Source organism: Rousettus aegyptiacus, unplaced genomic scaffold, assembly GCF_014176215.1.
Source record: "Rousettus aegyptiacus isolate mRouAeg1 unplaced genomic scaffold, mRouAeg1.p scaffold_m13_p_2, whole genome shotgun sequence".
NCBI classification, from domain to species: domain Eukaryota; kingdom Metazoa; phylum Chordata; class Mammalia; order Chiroptera; family Pteropodidae; genus Rousettus; species Rousettus aegyptiacus.
Window position 1 is genome coordinate 121,849,458 of NW_023416295.1, and position 19,738 is coordinate 121,869,195.

At 31.6% G+C, this 19,738-nt stretch overlaps 1 protein-coding gene across 4 annotated transcripts in view; it reads right to left on the minus strand.

Moving 5' to 3' along the window:
- Positions 1-19,738, minus strand: part of MON2 (MON2 homolog, regulator of endosome-to-Golgi trafficking) — a 96,578-nt gene that overhangs the window by 33,647 nt on the left and 43,193 nt on the right. For all 4 annotated transcript variants that reach the window (XM_036237704.1, XM_016150759.2, XM_016150761.2 and 1 more), the window contains 14 exons: positions 18,866-19,098; positions 17,059-17,140; positions 16,373-16,557; positions 15,420-15,532; positions 14,968-15,072; positions 14,518-14,598; positions 14,366-14,439; positions 14,190-14,280; positions 10,805-10,906; positions 9,541-9,651; positions 7,937-8,112; positions 5,848-6,010; positions 4,003-4,296; positions 2,042-2,240 (listed from right to left, as the gene is read on the minus strand). In XM_036237704.1, the coding sequence (XP_036093597.1) occupies positions 2,042-2,240; positions 4,003-4,296; positions 5,848-6,010; positions 7,937-8,112; positions 9,541-9,651; positions 10,805-10,906; positions 14,190-14,280; positions 14,366-14,439; positions 14,518-14,598; positions 14,968-15,072; positions 15,420-15,532; positions 16,373-16,557; positions 17,059-17,140; positions 18,866-19,098 (2,009 nt within the window). The remainder of the gene's footprint in view (positions 1-2,041; positions 2,241-4,002; positions 4,297-5,847; positions 6,011-7,936; positions 8,113-9,540; positions 9,652-10,804; positions 10,907-14,189; positions 14,281-14,365; positions 14,440-14,517; positions 14,599-14,967; positions 15,073-15,419; positions 15,533-16,372; positions 16,558-17,058; positions 17,141-18,865; positions 19,099-19,738) is intronic.

Genomic DNA, 19,738 nt, shown 5'->3' on the forward strand with positions numbered 1-19,738 from the left:
AAATAAATAACATGTACAATATGCTTATAATTATGTATAAAAGTATTCATTTTTTTCTACTGCCACTATCACTACTACCAGAATTGAAGGTATTTTATAATCTATACTGGGTTTCTTAATCTCAGTACTATTGACATTTTGGGCTAGATAATTCTTTGTTGTGGGGGCTACCTTCTGCATTGTAAGATGTGTAGCAGCACCCCTTGCCGCTACTCGCCAGAAACCAGTAGCTCTTCTCCCTCCCTAGTTGTGACAACCAAAAATGTCTAGACATTGCTAAATGTCCTGGGGGAAAGAGAGGGCAAAACTGGCCCTGGCTGAGAATCATTGACCTATACCAACAGCTTCTAACCAGTCTAATAGTGTCCTGCCACCTTTCCTTACTGCCATTTCATTCCGCACATACCATCCAAAGTGGTCTTTCTGAACTGCATATCTGATCATGTCACATCATAAGTTAAAAACCTTTTAGTGTTTTTTCATTGCTTTTAAGATGAAGTCTTAACTTATGAACATGACCTCCAAAAATATTCATGGTTTGACCTCTCTCTACCTCTACAACCTTACCCAGAATCACACTTTTCCTTGTTCTCTTCATTCAAGACCTTCAAACATGCTAGGATCCTTATTATCCCTCCTCAGTTTGCTCCTGCCTATAAGGCTCTTCACCTTTTATCTTATCTGTGCCTAATGAACTACTACATATCCTTCAGATCTCAAGTAAAATATTGCTTTGTTAGGGAAGCCTAAGTCTGGACCTCACTGGCCTGGTTCACAATGCACCATTACTTTGTAGCATTTATAATTGTAGCAATTTTGCATTTTTTTAAAGGTAAGGTCTTTTTTTTTTTTCAATTATAGTTGACATTAAATATTATATTGGTTTCAGGTACACAGCATAATGGTTAGACATTTATATAACTTACAAAGTGATCCCTCTATTAAATCTAGTAGCCACCTGGCACCACAGTTATTACAATATTATGGACTATATTCCCTATGTAGTACTTTACATCCCCATCTCTATTCTGTAACTGCCAATTTGTACTTCTTAATCCCTTCACCTTTTTCACCCAGCCCTGTAACACCCCTCCAATCTAGCAACCATCAATTTGTTCTGAGTCTGTTTCTGTTTGTTCATTTATTTTGTATTTTAGATTCTGCATTTAAGTAAAATCATATAGTATTTGTCTTTATCTGACTTACTTCACTTAGCATAATAACCTCTAGGTCCATTCATGTTGTCACAAATGATAAAATTTCATTCTTTTTTATGGCTAATATTCCATTGTATATATGTACCATCTCTTTATCCACCCATCTACTGATGGACACTTAGGTCACTTCCATATCTCAGCTATTCTAAATTATGCTACAATGAACAGAGGAATGCATAAAACTTTTCAAATTAGTGTTTTGGATTTCTTCTAATAAATATCCAGAAGTGGAATTGCTGGTCATATGATAGTTCTATTTTTACTTTGTTGAGGAACCTCCATATTGTTTTCCACAGTGATTGCAACAATTTGCAGCCCCAAAAGTAGTGCGGGAGGGTTCCCTTTTCTCCACATCCTCACTAACACTTGCTGATTTATTGATGACAGCCATTCTGATAGGTGTGAAGTGATATCTCATTGGAGTATTAATTTTCGTTTCTCTGAAATTAATGACATTGAGCATCTTTCTGTATGTCTATTGGCCATCTATATGTCATCTCTGAAGAAATGCCTATGCAGTTTTGCTTTTTTAATGTAATTATACTTCCTCCTTCATGGCCATGACAGAAAGAACAGTGTGTATTTTGCTCATCATTGTATCACCTATAGGTGAGTCCACAAATGGTACATAATACATATCTTCTCAATGAAATGAATGAAAACATACATGCTCATGCACACACCATATATAAACACAAAGACAGGCAGTTAAGATCGATTATTCCTGTAAAGTAGTATTTATATGAATTTTAAAAGAATCTTCCGTATTTTCCAAATTTCCTTTAACATAAATTATTTTTGTCACCACAAAAATGTATATATACCTAAAGGTTGCAGTAAATATCTTCTAGTGTTGAAGATTCTTGCTACTCCAGCCAAAGTTAAAACCCATGTCTCAGCCCACTGCTTCTCTGCTGTGTCTCTTGAATGATGAATGAGAATATTGCCACCTCCAGATTCAATCTTTTCTTTGTCTGCAGTGGTAGAAGACTCTCGAACTCGGTCCAATAGATGAAAGAGAACCTGAATATTTATTAAAATACGTACAAAAGTATTGATAACATAGCTTATGTAACCACATAGAAAATTAGGAATTGTTATAAAAATTTATACCTGACGATCTGATCAGTCCCAGATATTAGAAGAAATTGAACAATAGAGGTGTTATATGCTTAAGTTCACCCTTAAGGTCATGAAATATGAATAATTAAAATAAATTACACAGAATATTGTCTAAGACTTGTTGAGTTGAAGTGTCAGTGGAGCATTTATGGGGTAATTTAAAAGAAAGAAACAAAGCTAAAGAGAGGGGTCTAAGCAAAAAATATAATTATGGGTGACATCTAGATAGAAGTTATAACTGAAGCTTCAGGATTAGATGAGCACTTGGACAAATCAAGCAGAAAGTGGTTAGGAATTGGAGAATGTTTAAAGGGTAGATTTGGGGGAAGAAATAGGGACAAAAAATAAAAATTGAATATAGAAGCAGAAGCATGCTGTAAACAAACTAAGGAAAGAAATTTCAAGGGAAAAGTAATCAACAATATTAAATTCTACAAAAAAAAAAAATGAAGATAAGGATTGAACATTGGGCAAAATACCCGGCAATTAGAGGACCACCTGTAGCCTATGAACAATTTCTGTGGTTCTCAAAATATGGTCTCAGAATGCGCAGCAGTAGCCTCACCCACGAGTTTTACAGACATCCAAATTCTCGGGCCCAATGACAGGAGAAAAAAGAATCAGAAACTCAGGAGGATAGGGGTGGTGGCTCAGCAATCTGTGCTTTAACAAGTCTTCTAGGTGATTCTGTTACTAAGTTTTAAAAACCTCTTAAGTAGAATAATCTGAAAATCAAATTACAAGGGATAATGGGAGTGCATGGAGAGGTGAAGAAGAAAAAAAAAATCACTGAGAATTAGGAAGCATGATTAACAATGAAGCTGTATGAAAGGAAGACAGGTATCAGAGAAAATACCAGTTCATTTCTTAAAACAGTAATGGAGACTTAGCATGTTTGTGATCTGAGGCGCCAGGGGAGAGTTGAAACACAAGACACAGGAGGGAGCAAAGCTTTTAATTATTTTTATTAGGGAATATAAATTATTAAATTTTTAAGAAGACACTTTGGGGACTTTTTATTAAACTGAAAGCATTGTTAAATACAATTTAGGTTTACTATGTTGCCTATTGGCAAAATTACGGATCTCAAAAATTCATGAAAGCTGTGAAAGAATTATAAATGGAATTTTATTAAAACGGAACAGATAGAAAAAAGAAAGCCTTTAACAAAGAGGAGATGCTCACTAATAAGCTGTTGCCTTTGTTAAGAAAGTTTTAAAAAAAGGATAAAGAAAAATTGAAAAATAAAATTGCATATTTAATGAATGAACATGTAGAATTTACCAAATAAAGGTTACTTTTGTTTGGTGATTCTGCAAGAAAAATTCACAATTGTTGATATTCTTTTATTTATAAATTCTCATTTAGTTATATATATATTTGAATTATGTGTAGCAGTTTATTAAGTCCTAGTTTTACCACTTGGGAAAATGGTTAAAAGAGAAGAGCAAAGGCAGAAATCAGAGACAGATAAGAGATGAGCTTTAAATAATATATTCTGTGCATGGTGCAATTTAAAATATGACAAAGCTAATATTTTCTGTCTTGTCAACTGCACAAATGCATAGAAATTCTTTAAAAACAAACAGGAATAAGTTTAATTGAAAAAAGTATGTAAGTATGCTCCAATTAAAAGCTAATACATCAAGCTATTTTACAATACCTTCCAAATAACAGTGTGCCATGTTGAATGCTGTAATAAAGTTCCATGTGCACCAATTGTTGAAAAAAGAGTTTGCCCTGCACTCTTCCTGACAGCAGGTCGGGGGTCCACACACAGTTCTCCTAATTTTGCATAAAGACACAACCACAAGCAATCAAACGGTGGTGCAGGGTGGAATGGCCGATGTAAAATGACTCCTTTCTCTTCTGCTTGCTTTTGCTGTGCTGCCTCTTCTTTATTTAATTCTTTTTCAATAGTTTCTCCTCTTTGGAAAAAATAATCTGAAATATTCCACTAAAAAGCAAAGTAGAAAAATATCACTTTATTTACAGATTTTATTTTAAACACATAAACATAAATATGCAACTCAGAATAAAACTTTTAAAAAGTACTTCAAAAATCCCTTTCATAGAAGGGATTTAATGAAAACACCTCTTCCTGTCAAATGTCTCTAGCTGGTTTCTGGAGAATATAGGGGAGGAATCTTGTGCTAACATTAATATTTTTTAAAATTCTTATTATAAAAAATTTCAAAAACACAGAAAAACCAGGAGAATATATCAATATGTTGATATACCTACCATCTAGATATAACAATTGTTAATATCTTATATTTACTTTATGCCCGTATTTCATATTTAAGACTTTAAAAAACACAACCCTGATACTATTATCACCCTAAATTAACAATTGTTTAGTATTACTAAATAATATTTTGTAATTTCATACGAGAATGATTACTATCTCCAAGCACATCTTATGGCTTCATTTTTAACCACAGTAAAGTATGTAAATTAATGAGAATTGTGTCAATTGTAGAGAGTATATAGAGTCCAATACCTGTGAACATAAATATAAAGGAGGTGACAGCTAGAAAAAATTTAATCAACACCGAAAATTTAATCAAACACTCTTTAGGAGCAATTATATACACAACATACCTAAGTTTTTTTTCCCATGATTACATTTTTAAGAGTAAAATATTAAGTTATCTAGCTTGTGAGTAATATTTAAGTTTGACTTTTAAAACTTCTGAGTTAACATGGACAATGGACTAATGGTTACTAGAGGGTAGAGGGGAGGAGGAAGAGGGAGGTATACAGGGGGAAAAAAATTTAAATCATTTCTTCAATTAAAGAAATAAAAAATAATTAATAAAATATACAATAAAAAAAGACAAAAAATAAAACTTCTGAGTTATATTACACATTTAAAAGAGTTTATATAATTGCCTTTAAATAAATTTATATTGGGAACAGCTTACTATATATGTTTACTTTACGTAATATATATCAATACCTTAACTTAGATTTCATAACTCCTATATTCAAAGTAAGTAAACGAGGCTCAAGAGGTCAATAATTTAGCAATTAACAAGAAGTAGACAGAATTAAAACACATGTTATCTGTTTCCAGTCTAGGCTCTTCCACTATCACACGCTGTCTTCTTATAGCTAACAAAGCAGTGTTGACAAACTACTTTTATGAAGCTTTATTTACTAAATAAGTAGTATATGAATATATTGCTACCAAAATAATATTGAAAATTAATTAACCTTCACCTAGCTACAGTCAATTAACTTTCTCTCTTGTCTTTGTTTACTAAATCCGCCCAAGACAAATCTTGTAAAAGCCGAATTTCAGCTCAATATGTCAAAATTATTCCAAACAGTCTGCTATTCATGAATTATTTCTTAAATGATGTCATTTAACCCTTTATGCAAGATGTTTGGTACTCCAGAGTCATTTAAACCACTCCTAAAAAGCCAAAAGCATATTTGCTTAGCCTTTACTCTCAACTGCGAATAGTGATTTCTAGATTATAAGAAAGGCAATGATACTTACCAGTAAACCTATTGAAGTTAAACTAATATTAAGTTCTTGATTATGAAGTCCAAAGCTACCTGCAACATCTACAACTATCTGCAAGCAAGTGCAAGGCATTGTTGGTAGAAAATCTGTCACAACCAACTGAAGACACTGGAATGCAGTTCGTATCAAGGATTCGCTGAAAAAAAAAAAAAAAGAAACTTATACTAATGCATTTGTAAGAAATACAAGAGAAAATACATATCTTACAGTAATTTGAACCACGCAAAATTTTATTTAAAAATTGAATGAGAAAGTCTTTCCTAATACAGATCATACAGTACTTCACATTTATGTAGATTTTTAAGATATGCTTACTTAAAATTGACAAATAAAAAACCTCAAAGGTATAAGAAATAAAAATAGACTAGAAAAAGGAAGATATGTCTTAATGCCATACTATTTTTATGTGTATTTTGCTTCAACTAGCCCAACAAAACTTCAGACAGTGAATGAGAAAGGAAATTGCCTAAAGCTATTTTCTCACCATTATACCCCCAATATGTAGCATGACGCCTAGCACAGATGAATACACACAATTTACTCACTGAAAGAAAATCAGTTCCCTTATTCTTTTACATCTATACTAAACCCTACATTACATCTAGTCTGTAAAAGAAAAGAGTAATTTTAAAGTTAAAATAAAGAGAATAAGTATTTGGTTTTGGAGAGAAATTCTGGTGGTGAAAAATAATAATGAAAATGAATTATAACAGCTAATACATTGAGTGTTTACTATGTCAGGCACTTTCTAAGAGCTTTACGTGTATTAATCAATTTCAACCTTACAACAACAACCTATTTTCATAATTGCATTGTAGGCTGGCAAAAGAAACTTCAACTTTTTAAGCTATGGCTGATCTCTTTCTACTTTAATCATCTCAACATTTTGTAGGATTTAAGGAAATTTATTACTACAAATAAATAAGAAAAATTAGACTTCCATAAAAGTCTCAAGCATCTCAATCATGTAAAACTCTTAATTAGTAATCAAAACAAGATATTATGAATCTTACTGCAGAATAACAGTCATACATAACCAAACGTCTGCTAACTCCACTGTGATATCCTACCTTAAACAAATCCATACATTTCCTCCAAATGTACCCTTCTTTCTATATTCCCTATTTAGTTAATGATACCATCACGCACTAAAGCCATCTAAGTCAGAAATCTGGGAATTATTCCTGATTCTATTTCCTATTTCTTCCTATTCTCCTATAGCCAATCTGTCAAGCAGCTCAAATCCATCTCCTCCTATTTCTAGAGAGTATGTGGGCTTTCCCATACGCCCCCCTCCATGCTGCTTGACATAGTGATATATGTCAAATGTATATCAGATCAACATCACTCTTCTGATTAAAATCCTAAAATGCCTCCCAAATGTTTTGAGGATAAGTCCAAATACTTTATAAAAGCATATAAGGTCCTTCATTATTTTGGCTCTGTCCCTCACCAGGTACATAGGCCCCATCCACTGGAGTTCTATTCTTTTGTGGCATAACAAATTCCTCTCTTAATCAGGATCCTACTTATAGGGCATGTGCCTTTTCCATAAAATTCTACTTTTAGAGCAGGAGCTATTTATCTGTGTAATTGAGATAACTAGCAAGCATAGTATTTGGAATATACTAAGCATAGAATAAATATTTAATAAACAAATCAATGAAAAAAGTTACTTAAAAGTAATTTCTTAGACGTTCTAATATATAAAGAGAGGTCAAGCCCTAAATGTTAACTCGCACCTTACCAAATATTTAACAAAAGAAAATCCAATCTTTGGTGTGTCACAAAATTTGTTAGATTGGTACATTTATCTTATTATAAAGAAGAACCTTGTATTCTTATATAAATGTCAAATAAATAGCAATCTTCCCATCCTTCCAAAACAAAAAGAGGTGAGCCAAATTCCCTGTAGCCAACTGGGGGGGTAGAATTAAGAAAAACTATTCTAGATCTTAAACTTAAGCAGAAGGGACATACACACAAAATTACCACTATTACAAGATTTTAGGATGTATTCCTTTTTTCTATCACTTTTTGGATGTTAATTTTAAACACTTACCCTTGATCATTTCTGATTGCTCCCATGACTCCAAGCACTAATGGCCATCCGGGCCCAAGACTGTCACCTTGACTCTGCAGAATCTGCAACACACATTCTAATTGCTTGAGTCGGATATCAGGATGGTTAATACTGGACATCTCCTTTAATGGGTTCAGTAAAAGCAACTGCAGCCTCTGAAACGGAGGCAAAAAACTAATGAGGAAAAGAAGCCCAAAAAAGACAAGAAGGCTCTGCTGTTGCTTTTTAAGTTTAAATTCACCTCCGCTCAGACTATAATGGTAAACAGAAATTTTTGTAGTAAAATAAACATTAACCATAATTTTTCTAATGGTAATAGAGGTTTATTTTGTCATGTATGTCTTTAAAAAAAAAACACATAAAAATCAATCTTTAAGATGTTAGATTTAAAGATAAATGGAGAGTGACCTTGTGTTAAAAGATATTAATTATAGACCCACATAGAAATGAATCTCACTAAAGGAAATATATCTATATAATATTTAGCTCTACTTGGAGGAAAACAATTCCCAATTTCTAAAATTACCTTTCATTTACTCTATTAATGTACGCCACATGTATTTAAATTTAAAATTCTCAAAACTCCTAAAAAATGAAAAAGGTAAACAAAGATGACATATAACCACAAAACCTGTTGGAGAGTTTAAAAATGCACTCCATTCTATTTCTTTCAGCACCTGAAAGCACTTGCTTTATTTTTAACTTTCTTCTCTCCAAAGATTCATTTAGTTCACTGATTAAACAAACATTTGCTAAAACTTCACTATGTGTCAAGCATTAAGTGGACACTGAGGATACACATAAACAAGGGTTTTCTTTTCAAAAAACTTAAATTGTAGTAAAAAAAATGAAATCACTAAAAAGAAAGCTCTATAAAAACGTTGATGTTTTCTGTCTTGCTCATCATTCTATTCTAAAAGCTGAAATACTGCCTGGCACATAGTATCTATTCGATAATTGTGTGATGTGTAAATTTGCAGAACTCAACTACAAAATAGTAAGATAATGAGGGCAATGAAAATGGTTAGTAAATGCCTCATTCTTACTCAATCTTCAAAAAAATTTTGGTAGACTTTTAAAAAACAGTATTAGATCTATGTGAATGGTTAGGTGAGTGAGGGCAAAGGACTCATGACAAAAAGAAATTCTGAAAGTATAAAATAACTCTTAAAATTACTTAAAAATAAAAATCTACTTCACTATATCTCTCTTTTCTGTCATTTGTTTTCTCCCCATGTAAGGGTAATGAGAAAAAAAAATCAGAGACGGGTAAGGATCAAAGGAAATGGGGCTAATAAAGTAGGGACCCAAAATGAAGCCTGAGCACTGAAACTTCTAGACAGGAGACCAATTCTAAGTAGTTTACTAACTTAGATCAATGTCGTACATAACAAGTTTTTACAATTTTAAGTAAAGATAATCCTAAAAAATCTATGTATACCAACCCTCTGTAAGAGATCTGTGGCCTACATATACTAAGCAACAAAACTCACTTTTAGAATATCATCCATTTGATAAATTAAGAACATTGCATATGGGAGATGATTTTACATTAAATAGTAAAAAAAGATTTTTTTCTTAACCTGGTTTTGCGAAAGTGGAGGATCATGGTTAAATGTTAATCCGGCTTTAATAAGTGAAGTTAAAGCTTCTGCTCCCCATTCTCTCATTCGAGAATTTGGATGCTGGCAAACCTGAAGGTACATACGTTGAACAAAAATTAAATACATAATTTATATACTTAAGCTCGCACATCAATTTGAGAAAAGAAAAATGAAAATATTAAATTACATTTTCTATTCTTTCATGTTTAAAAATTTATATCAAATGTTCAATAAAAACTGAAGGAATATTATATCCGAAATGTAAGTAAGCTTACCTTCTGAATAAGGGGCAAGAGGAAGCAATAGAGAGACAGAAGATAAAAGATGAAACTAAACAAGTCACAGAAAACAAAAGATTTCATAAAAGTGATGTCATCAAAGTAAACAAAAGAAACAAATATTAGAACTACACTCGTAATCGAATAATGTGCTACAATTTAAAAATGTACTTTTTGTCTTTTGATGAGAATGTCCATAATAAAGAAATTTGCACATATCCTTCAATAGCTCATAAAAGTAATCCCAATAAAATGGAAAAAAGAAAGAACAGGACAAGCTCATTTGTTTTTATTAAGAATAATACTTTTCTAGGGGGGAAAAGGATAAAGGTGAATAAGAGGTTTAAATTTCAAGTTATAAAATAAATAAGTCATTGGGATGTAATATACAACAAAAAAGAATACTTTTCTCAGGTTACTAAAATAATATAAAATGATGATCACGGCAACTTAAATCTAAACTGCACATAAATATGTATCCTATAGAAGCAACTATTATTAAGAAGCAGCTCATTAGTAAGAATCACTCTATAATTAGTAATACCAAAACAGATTTTTCCCTTTACAGAAGACCTACCTCATAATTATAGGAAAAGCTAAAAGAGCAGTATTTACTATTAACTTAGCCCCAATTACCTTGAAGCTTCAAAACTAGAAGAAACTGAGGTGATCAAGAGATTGTATAATAAAAGAAAAGGGTCCCAGGCTAGCAGTTGAAGTAGACTTCAGAGATTCCATTGAGATTTTATCCATTTTTAGCCAAAGGAAAAAAAAAAAAAGCAACCTATTCCTTCATCAAAGCAATTACTATAAAACTTTAGTCCCTGATAAAACATATAGATATAAATACAGGAAAAAAAAGAAGTTAATCCTGATTTTTCATATGGTTATCCAGAATCATTAGTTTACCATGTCTATCTTTATTCTTAAGAAAAAAAGAAATATAATTTTTAAAAAGAGGTTACCTCCAGTAGATGGCCAGTTAGAGGTCGCCACAGAATTTCTATTCGGTGCATGTTAACTAGACCAGTTTCTAACAATTTAGCAACAGCAAAAAGAGATGGTTCCTAGGGAGAAAATATTGCATCTTGATATTATAAAGAGATTTTAGTACTCTGCCTATAAATAAAACTGAGAATATTCTAAAGAGCATGAGTATAATTAATAAATGGTTACTATAAATTAACAATAAATATAACAAAATCTAAGTTATAAAGAGACAAGCCTTCCTGCTCATCCTCAAGTATCCATAATAGCTCCTAAATAGAATACTTGGTTAGGAAGAGTGAAATTGAAAAATTATACCAAACACACAGAATGGCTTCTGACTAGAAGAAAAGGTGATTTAAGCTATGAAATGAATTGTGTCCCCTTAAAATCTCTATGTTGAAACCCTAACATCTATGGTATTTGGAGTTAGGGCCTATAAGGAGATAATTATAATTAAATGGGGTCATAAGGATAAAGCCCTGATATAACAGGTTTAGTGTCCTTATAAGAAGAGACACCAAAGGGCTTGTGATCTCCCGCCCCACTCCTTCCATTCCATTGCTCTCTTCCCCTCTCTTCCTCTCTCCCCACCCGCCTTTCTCCCTGCCATGTAAAAGCACAGGAAGGGAGTCTTCACCAAAACCAACCTTGGAGAACCACCCAGATCTTGGACTTCCAGCTTTCAGAACTATGAGAAAATTAATTTCTGTACTTTAAACTACCCAGTCTATGGTATTTTGTCATGGTAGCCTGAGTTGACTAATATATAATCTTATTAACAAAGTCTTCAAATGTCCAGGTTTAATGTGTGAATGTCAAAAAAACTAAAAGAGACAAGTGAGATCAGGGTAAAGAAGTACAAAGTCAAGATAAGGCACAGGTGAGGGCTGTCAGTTTAGAAACTAACAGAAAATTTGCAGAGTCAGAAGACAAAGCCCTCTCCTCAGTTGCTGACATTTCAAAAATCAGAAAGGGAGTCAGTATATCTCACATATGGCTAAATTAGAGTACTTGGTCCATATGTGGTAAGAACAGTTTCAGTGAAAAAAAAAAAAGGGCAATCATCTCTAATCCAGTATTAATAGAGATGTTAAAATATGCTTAAATGCAAACTCAGCTGACCAAAATTATGAGATTTTTCTTATGGGTAGCTGTGGTATTTCACATAGAGACAATGTATTAGAAAAAGAAAAAAAAATGGCAACTGAAATTTTAAAAAGCAAATAATAAGCACATTAATTTTATAATTCTTAAAGGAAAAGATATTTAAATTATTCTATATTTTTAACATTTTTACAGTGCTGATAAAAATCTAACATGGAAATGTTTGATATTTTTCTTTCCTAGTAGAAGCCTATGAACTAAGTACACTGGAGTTTTTAAACAAATATGGTAAAGCTGACCCTTTCTGACTGTGTTAATTTTGTAGGTACCCTAAAAATTTTTGTGGAAAAAAAATTTTTCATTCTGGAGACAATATGATAGAATGGTTAATTTATATAACCACACTGTGATATATACATCTTTAAGCCCTAGAATATTTAACTTACTCAAATGGCTGACATTGATAAACGTTTTTTTTAAAACGTAGAAAAATATAGAAATTTCTACTTATTTTAACATCTGTATATTTATAATTTTATAGAAAGCACAACTGAATAATAAACCATCTTATGCTTTCATCAGAAAACATTTTTATAAAGTTGATACTTGAATATTTTTAATTTTAATTCTATTCCATAATTATCACTCCAGGTTATAAAATTAAATCGTAAAATGGAGAGATGTAACATTCTCACAGACGTCATTTCTATTCTAGTGTATCCATTTTTTCAACATTTGTTCCCTCCATGCATCCCTAAAATATCACATGTATTCCTACCACTCTCTTGAAATTGTACTCTTCAAGGTTAATGATAAACTAATAATAATGAAATCTCTTATTTTTTTCAGTCCTCATTGATCTTGACTTCTAATAACATTTTCTTCTTTTGATTTCCATGATCCTGTCCTTTCCTACCCATAACCTACCATTCCATCAATATCCAGCTCCAATAAGACTAATTCATCTTAACTCATTTTAGTAGAAATGTGTACCAAAAATGTCTAATGTAACAAGTCACTAAAGATTCAAAGAATAAATCTCACATCACTTAATACTACACTATTTATTTAGCATTTTATCACACCTTAACTGCCACTTAAAAATGATCAAGTTCCTAACAGTGTCATGTACATAGTAAACTTACTGTACTTATTGAACTAATATATAAATTCTCAAGATATCACCATATAAACTTGCTGAAATTTCATTAAGCTACTCTATTAAAAATATTATATTTTTATGTTAAGAATTAATCTTAAAAATGTAGGATTACTGAAGATATCAAGATATTACTTCACTATATTTTATATTATCCTTGCCTTGATTTGGAGTAAATCTAATATATATTTTCAAATACCTGGATGTGTATATAATTCTGTAGCTACGTGCTACAGCATACAAAGCTTTGTCACAATAAGACCTTACTAGCTAATCTTCAAAGGAATCACATGAGCCTAGATGCCAAACCACAGTACACAGAATTATAATTAAGGACTAGGCAGACAACATAATTTTGGATCCTACAGTTAGATGTTAAACAAGTTACAAAGCTCCATTCTCTGATTTTTTAATCATTTTCTGGAAGTCTTCACTTATTTGTAAATGGTCCGACGACATTTATTCATTTTAAAATGTAGAAAACATGTTACTTTAAATAATTTCTAAGACACAAATAAACCTATGTATTTTTGTGTTTTCCAAGTATAACAGAAAATAATATTTTGTATACAGAAAAAAATGTTCTCGAAAGTACCTCCTATTCATGTAGTCAATGAACAAAGTAAAAATCTAATTTTTAAGGCAGGAAGAATCATTACATTCAGAAAGAATTAATTAATTCTTTATTGGCTATCCCAACAAAAGCAAGAGACACTGAGTCATATATTCCTTCATTTAAATCTTATATTGCTCCAATCGTAAATTTAATTATTATTGTGACATTTTATGGGACTCATTTATAAAAGTGGTGTGGCATTATTCTTTATAAAAATATTTTTTTAAATATACAGTACATAAGAAAAATGGACACAACTGAAAATCATAATACATACTGGGATATATCATGTCAAATCAAGTCAAATCATGTCCTCTTCACTACTCCCTCAACAAATAAATACCATAAATGGTAAAAACCCAAAATAATAGGGTTAGCCTACAAGGTTTTGATTCCACTAGTAAAACGCTAACAACGTAATGAGTATACACTTTAACTAAATAATATACCATATTTAAAACAAAAAGGCAGACTATCACACCTTATTATTTCCATAGGCCATATCCATTGCTTCTAGGGATAAGGAGCAAAGCGCATTTATTAAATGATGCAATGACACGTCATCAAGATATCTAAAATGAAAAATGAAGAAGTAAGACATACTGATTTCAAATATACAGCTAATAATGTTTCTACTAATTAAGAAAACAGTCTTACTGTGAGCTTTCAAACAATCTTGAAAGTATATTGGAAATCACTGGTAAATCTGTCATTACTGCTGTTGTTAAAACCTAAGGAAAGAATAAAATTAAATGTAACATATAAACATTTTGGGAAGTACTAACTGAGTAAAAATGACTAGAACTTACTGTACTAGGTCCGTCTACAGCTCTCCCAGGTTTCAAGGCACCACCACTACTAGGCTTTAATCCCAGAATCCATACAAGATGCTGAAAAAAAAAATTTTTAAGTAAAAACAAAGAAATTTATAATACAAAAATTCTAATAACTAAAATTAAAACTCAGTAGTGACTTCTAATAACTAAAATTAAAATCAGCAGGTTTCTAATAACTAAATTTAAATTAGTAATTAATATTCATATAAAGTACTTATTTAAGCATAGGCAGTAGAACTTAGGCCATTATGAGACGTATTCCACTACTTTACATAAGCCATGTCTTTTTCCTTGCCAACTTCTTCTTTTTCATACTGTCTATTCCTTTGGCCTGCTCATAGGACCAGCAGGCATTGCTTAATTTAGTTGTTGGCACTTGGATATAAAAACAATACTGCCTCTGATCCAGAGATGACAACATACCTGTAGAGTTGCCAAGACAAGTTGCCACGATGTTCCAAGAACAGCCCCATGACAGTGTGCCAAGTTAAGTAAAGTTCTCATACACTGGATATTTTTGGAAGTAAGCTATATTAAAAAATAATATATTTGCAAGAACTGTTACACAGTCTTAAAAATTAAAAGCTTGTAAAGCAGCATTATTGTACTCAAACAATTATTTAAACAAAAATCAAAAATATTAAAATATAAAATATACCAATCAAATTTGTTTTGTATAGAACAAATTCCTTTGCTTAAAAGTTGTGTTATTATAGTTGGTTATGATAATGTCAACTGCATATTTATCTAGTTTCTTCTAATGGTATGCCCAGATAAAAGTAAATAAGTATAATGATAAATTTTGGCAAATACACAAAAAAGGGTACAAAAGTTTCCTTGACAGTTACTTGGTAACCGAGAAAATGGTACTTTACCATTACAGTCCCTTGAGGCTGGACTGCTAACGGTTGACCCACTGCCACAACTTGCTGGTGAGATTCACTTGATGGACTTATCATCATAACACTTTGGCCCTGAATGGAATATGCTAGAACACAAAAGAATGCCTAAATTATTCACACATATATATTTTTAAAAGCAGAATTTATGTATGTAGTGCTCATATATACAAGAGTGCTCAATGATGAGTAACCCTAAAAATCACTTTTTATGTTGCATTCAAAGTAATACTGTTACATTTTAAGACATTAATTTGATGAAACTAAGCTCAACTATGACATTTATTTAGTAACCTATACACAAACATTTTTAAAACTAAGGAAGTGCAAAATAATAAGCAAATATTAGGTAATTTTCTATATAATTTGAACGTTATAAAACTTTCTTCATAAGCAAAATAGAATTTGGACTCTAAATATTGTAAACATGATTCCCAATAAACTTTTCTAGTCAAAGTTAAAGACCAATACTCACATTTTCAATTTAAAAACTGAACATCATATTAAAATATATTTGTATTACATGAAACAAACCTGAATGTTTTCAAAGTATTCAAGAAGAAAAAAATTTCTGAATATCTAAGTGGTTACAAACACTACTGTTCTACTAGTTCCAATAAAGAAAAATAAAAAACCACCATCATTTTAACAGTATGTTGTAGTTTACAAAGGACTTCCAGATTTATCTTCTTTTATCCTCACCATTAATCATATTAATGATTAAAATTGGTATTATTCTCCCCCACCATATTTCCATTGCTTTAAAAAGATGGAAGAAATTGAGGCTCAGGGACATTAACTTCTCACAGAGAGGTAACAGAGTCAGTGAGTAGAAGAGTAGAGGCTTGAACTAAGAATTTCTGTAATCTTTTCTCTATGTCATGTCACCTTACTAGGTGAACGGAACTTCGAGTAAATTAAAGTCTTACATTTGTTGGAAAGTGTAGCTGCAGTGGTAGTATTCAATATAGTAAGAGCATAATGGGGAGGCAGGGAACCTTTGCATATTGCAGTTATAAAGGCATCTCTTGAAGTTACAAGGCCCAGTCTTCCACAAAGAGCAGCCATAGTCAGTTCAGCTTTTAAAATATTCTCAGTGGCAGCTTCATCTGTGCTGAAAAAAATTAAGTATGCCATTTAACATGATTAATATGACTTACTTTTAACTACGGTACAAACGTGATGTGGAATTAGATATTTAGTGAAATTTTAAGAAAATCTATTTAAAATTGTCAAAATCAACATACTTAAGGAATTTTAACTAATATATATCAGAAAATAAAAAAGATCAAGCATTTTAAAATCAGCGAATTCTGCAACTCTGAAGAAAAACATCAAAGATATTGAATAATATGATCATAATTGTAAAACTAGTAATAAGGCTTAAAATGAGAAAGGCAGTCTGTAATTTTAGGACAGTTTTTTCCATTAAAACATTGTGATAATAATCATTTTGGGGAGTAGGGCAAGGATAGAATGGCAGAGCAAATTGCACAAAGAGAATATTGTACACATAAAAAACTAATATAAAAACAATTCTTAGGACAAATTCAAGTAAACAATTTTAACGTTTTTAACTGTCACATGCAATGTAAAATTTACAAAGACTTAATACCTGGCATCAAGAAGGAGTGAGAGAGCAGCAAGTAGACCACACCAGCAGGCATTCACCATTTCTTCCCAAACAGCTCTATTAACTTAAAGAGGAAAAAAAAATCATACAATACTTAATGTTAATTGTAGATGTCATAGTATATAATAATATGTCAAATTCTAAACAATCTCTGGTCATTTGATAATATATCATATATTTCATCAACAATTCAATTATTCAATACTAAAGCCTATATTTAAAATATATCTGAATAAATGAAAACATAAAAACCATGCTACAGTTTCAGAATTTAAGAAGCTTTAAAACTGAGGTATTTTAAAATATCAATAGTAAGATCTTTCTGTATACAAGTTAACTGATATTATAGGTACATTTATACACGCATATATATTTATGTATTTATCATATATTATATCAGTTTCTATTCCCTTTCCCTTCACAGGACCAAACTTTCAGCCTGTGACCAATTGTCATTGTGTCAATGTAATAAGCCAGCTCAGCCGTAAGACTGGTTACATACATTGGGAATCAAGCAAATAAGTAAATACACTGAGTAAAATGGGATCAAATTTCTCACTGTGGAAGAAGGGAATTACTGGAATTGGAAAAACTGGTGTGACCTCTTGGCATTTAATAAATATAGATATTTTTAAAATGTAGAAAGACGGTGCTTATGTGTGTGTATGTATTTCCTATCCAAGAACCAAGAAGCATACCTAGTACCCATATGTTAGTTTCTAAATACTATTCTCCACTAATAGGAGCTAGAGCTCCTTGGAAAAATAACTAACTCCCAGGCCAGATAAGAAAAATCCAAGGTGAGCCTGGAATATTTTGTTGCATTAGATAGTAAGATAATGCTCCGAAAACAACAAAAGGACATGGGAACAGGTTAAAAACGGCACAGGGCTAATTTGAAAGGGGTCCCCACTGGCCATGTTGGGGACAATGTGAGTGTCAAACCAAAAAATGATAATCACAGATTATAACCCTTTGAATAAAACAGGAATCCAAGAATCTATATTAAGAAAAATAAACAAATAAAAAAATAAATGAAGGAGAAGGGAAAGCTCTCTTTTATAGTAGAGATCTCAAAGTATTTCTCAACAAAAAGATAATGAACTTTTAAATGAAGAAACAGGGCAGACATCTTATCAACCAAATAATAACAGTTAACATCACCAATAATGAGAAACACTGACACTGTATTCCTCCTGATGTATTGAATACACTATGTATATATAGCACAGCAACATTTCTGTGGTAGCCCTGACAGAAATAATTACATTAAATCTAATTATGAGGAAACAAAGGACAAACCCAAATTAACTGGCTTGTACACTTAAAACATGTTAAGGTCATATAAAACAAGGAAGAATTAAGTAATTCTTCCAGATTAAAGAACAATATAGAGACATGGAACTAAATTCAACATGTGATCCTTACACATAAAGGACATCGTTAGGGCAACTGGCAAAATCTGAATGGGGTCTGGGCTTAGATGATAAATACTGGAATGATGCTCAATTTCTAATGGTAACTGTACTGTGGTTATGTAGGAAACTGTCCTTATTTTTAGAAAATACACATTAAAGCATTAAGAGGTAATGGGGCATCATGTCCGCAACTTATTCTCAAATGGTTCAGAAAAAAAGCATAGAAACATGTACATAAATACAATGATAATGCAAATGTGGTATTAATTGGGAAATCAGGGTTACGGATATATGGAAGCTATTACTTTTGCAACTTCTCTGTAAATTTCAAATTATTTCAAAATAAAAATTATGGAATCATAATAATATACCTATTTCCTTATCCATTTGGTCTGATGTTGACTGTAATTCTTGCTCTTCTGATGACTGTGTTGGTGAAGAAGCTGCTTCGGTGGTAGTCTGACATTCTGTTTCAACTTCCCCTAACTCTCCTTCAATCATACTAGTGATTCCACGTACAAGGTCTAACAAACAATGGAAAGCCACAGACATGGCATAACCTTCTGGTATAGTGGGTGGTTCAACTTTGTCTAGCATCTCCAGGCTAAAATTACATATTAAAAAAAGAGAGAGAGAGAGAGAGAGAGAAACCACTAATGAGAAGCCACAATGATAAAAAAAAATATATCAAACTACTTCCATAATTTGTAAATTATAGAAATCAAAATTAACAGAATAGTAAAAGTAAGTGGACATTACAGAGTTTATTTCCTTTGGAGGAGGTATTCTAAGGAACTGATTAGAAAAAATAAGTCCTGACTACTGTCATAACTATTTGATAATCTATTTTTTGTCTCTCCTCCCACTACTATGCCAGTGTTTTCATTAATTGTTGATATTAGAAAAATATATAAAAATAAAATAAGACTTCAACCAATTATAAAATGTCTCAAACTCTGATTTAGGTGCTTTTAAAATAAGGTGCTATAAAATCAAATCAATCCTATTAAAAGGAACATGCTTTCAAACTGGGGAAAAGTATCACTGTGAGATGTACACCTATCATCTCAGATCCAATATGCTAACAAAGTAAGAATAACAGGGTATCTATCAGTGTGTCAAGTTCAAATTTTAGAGCAGTTTCTACTCCATGATTTGGACACAGCTTCAGAAGACAACAAATCTTTTGTATTAAATTATGGCAAATAGAGAATTATAGTTATAAATTCCTTAATTTTAAGATC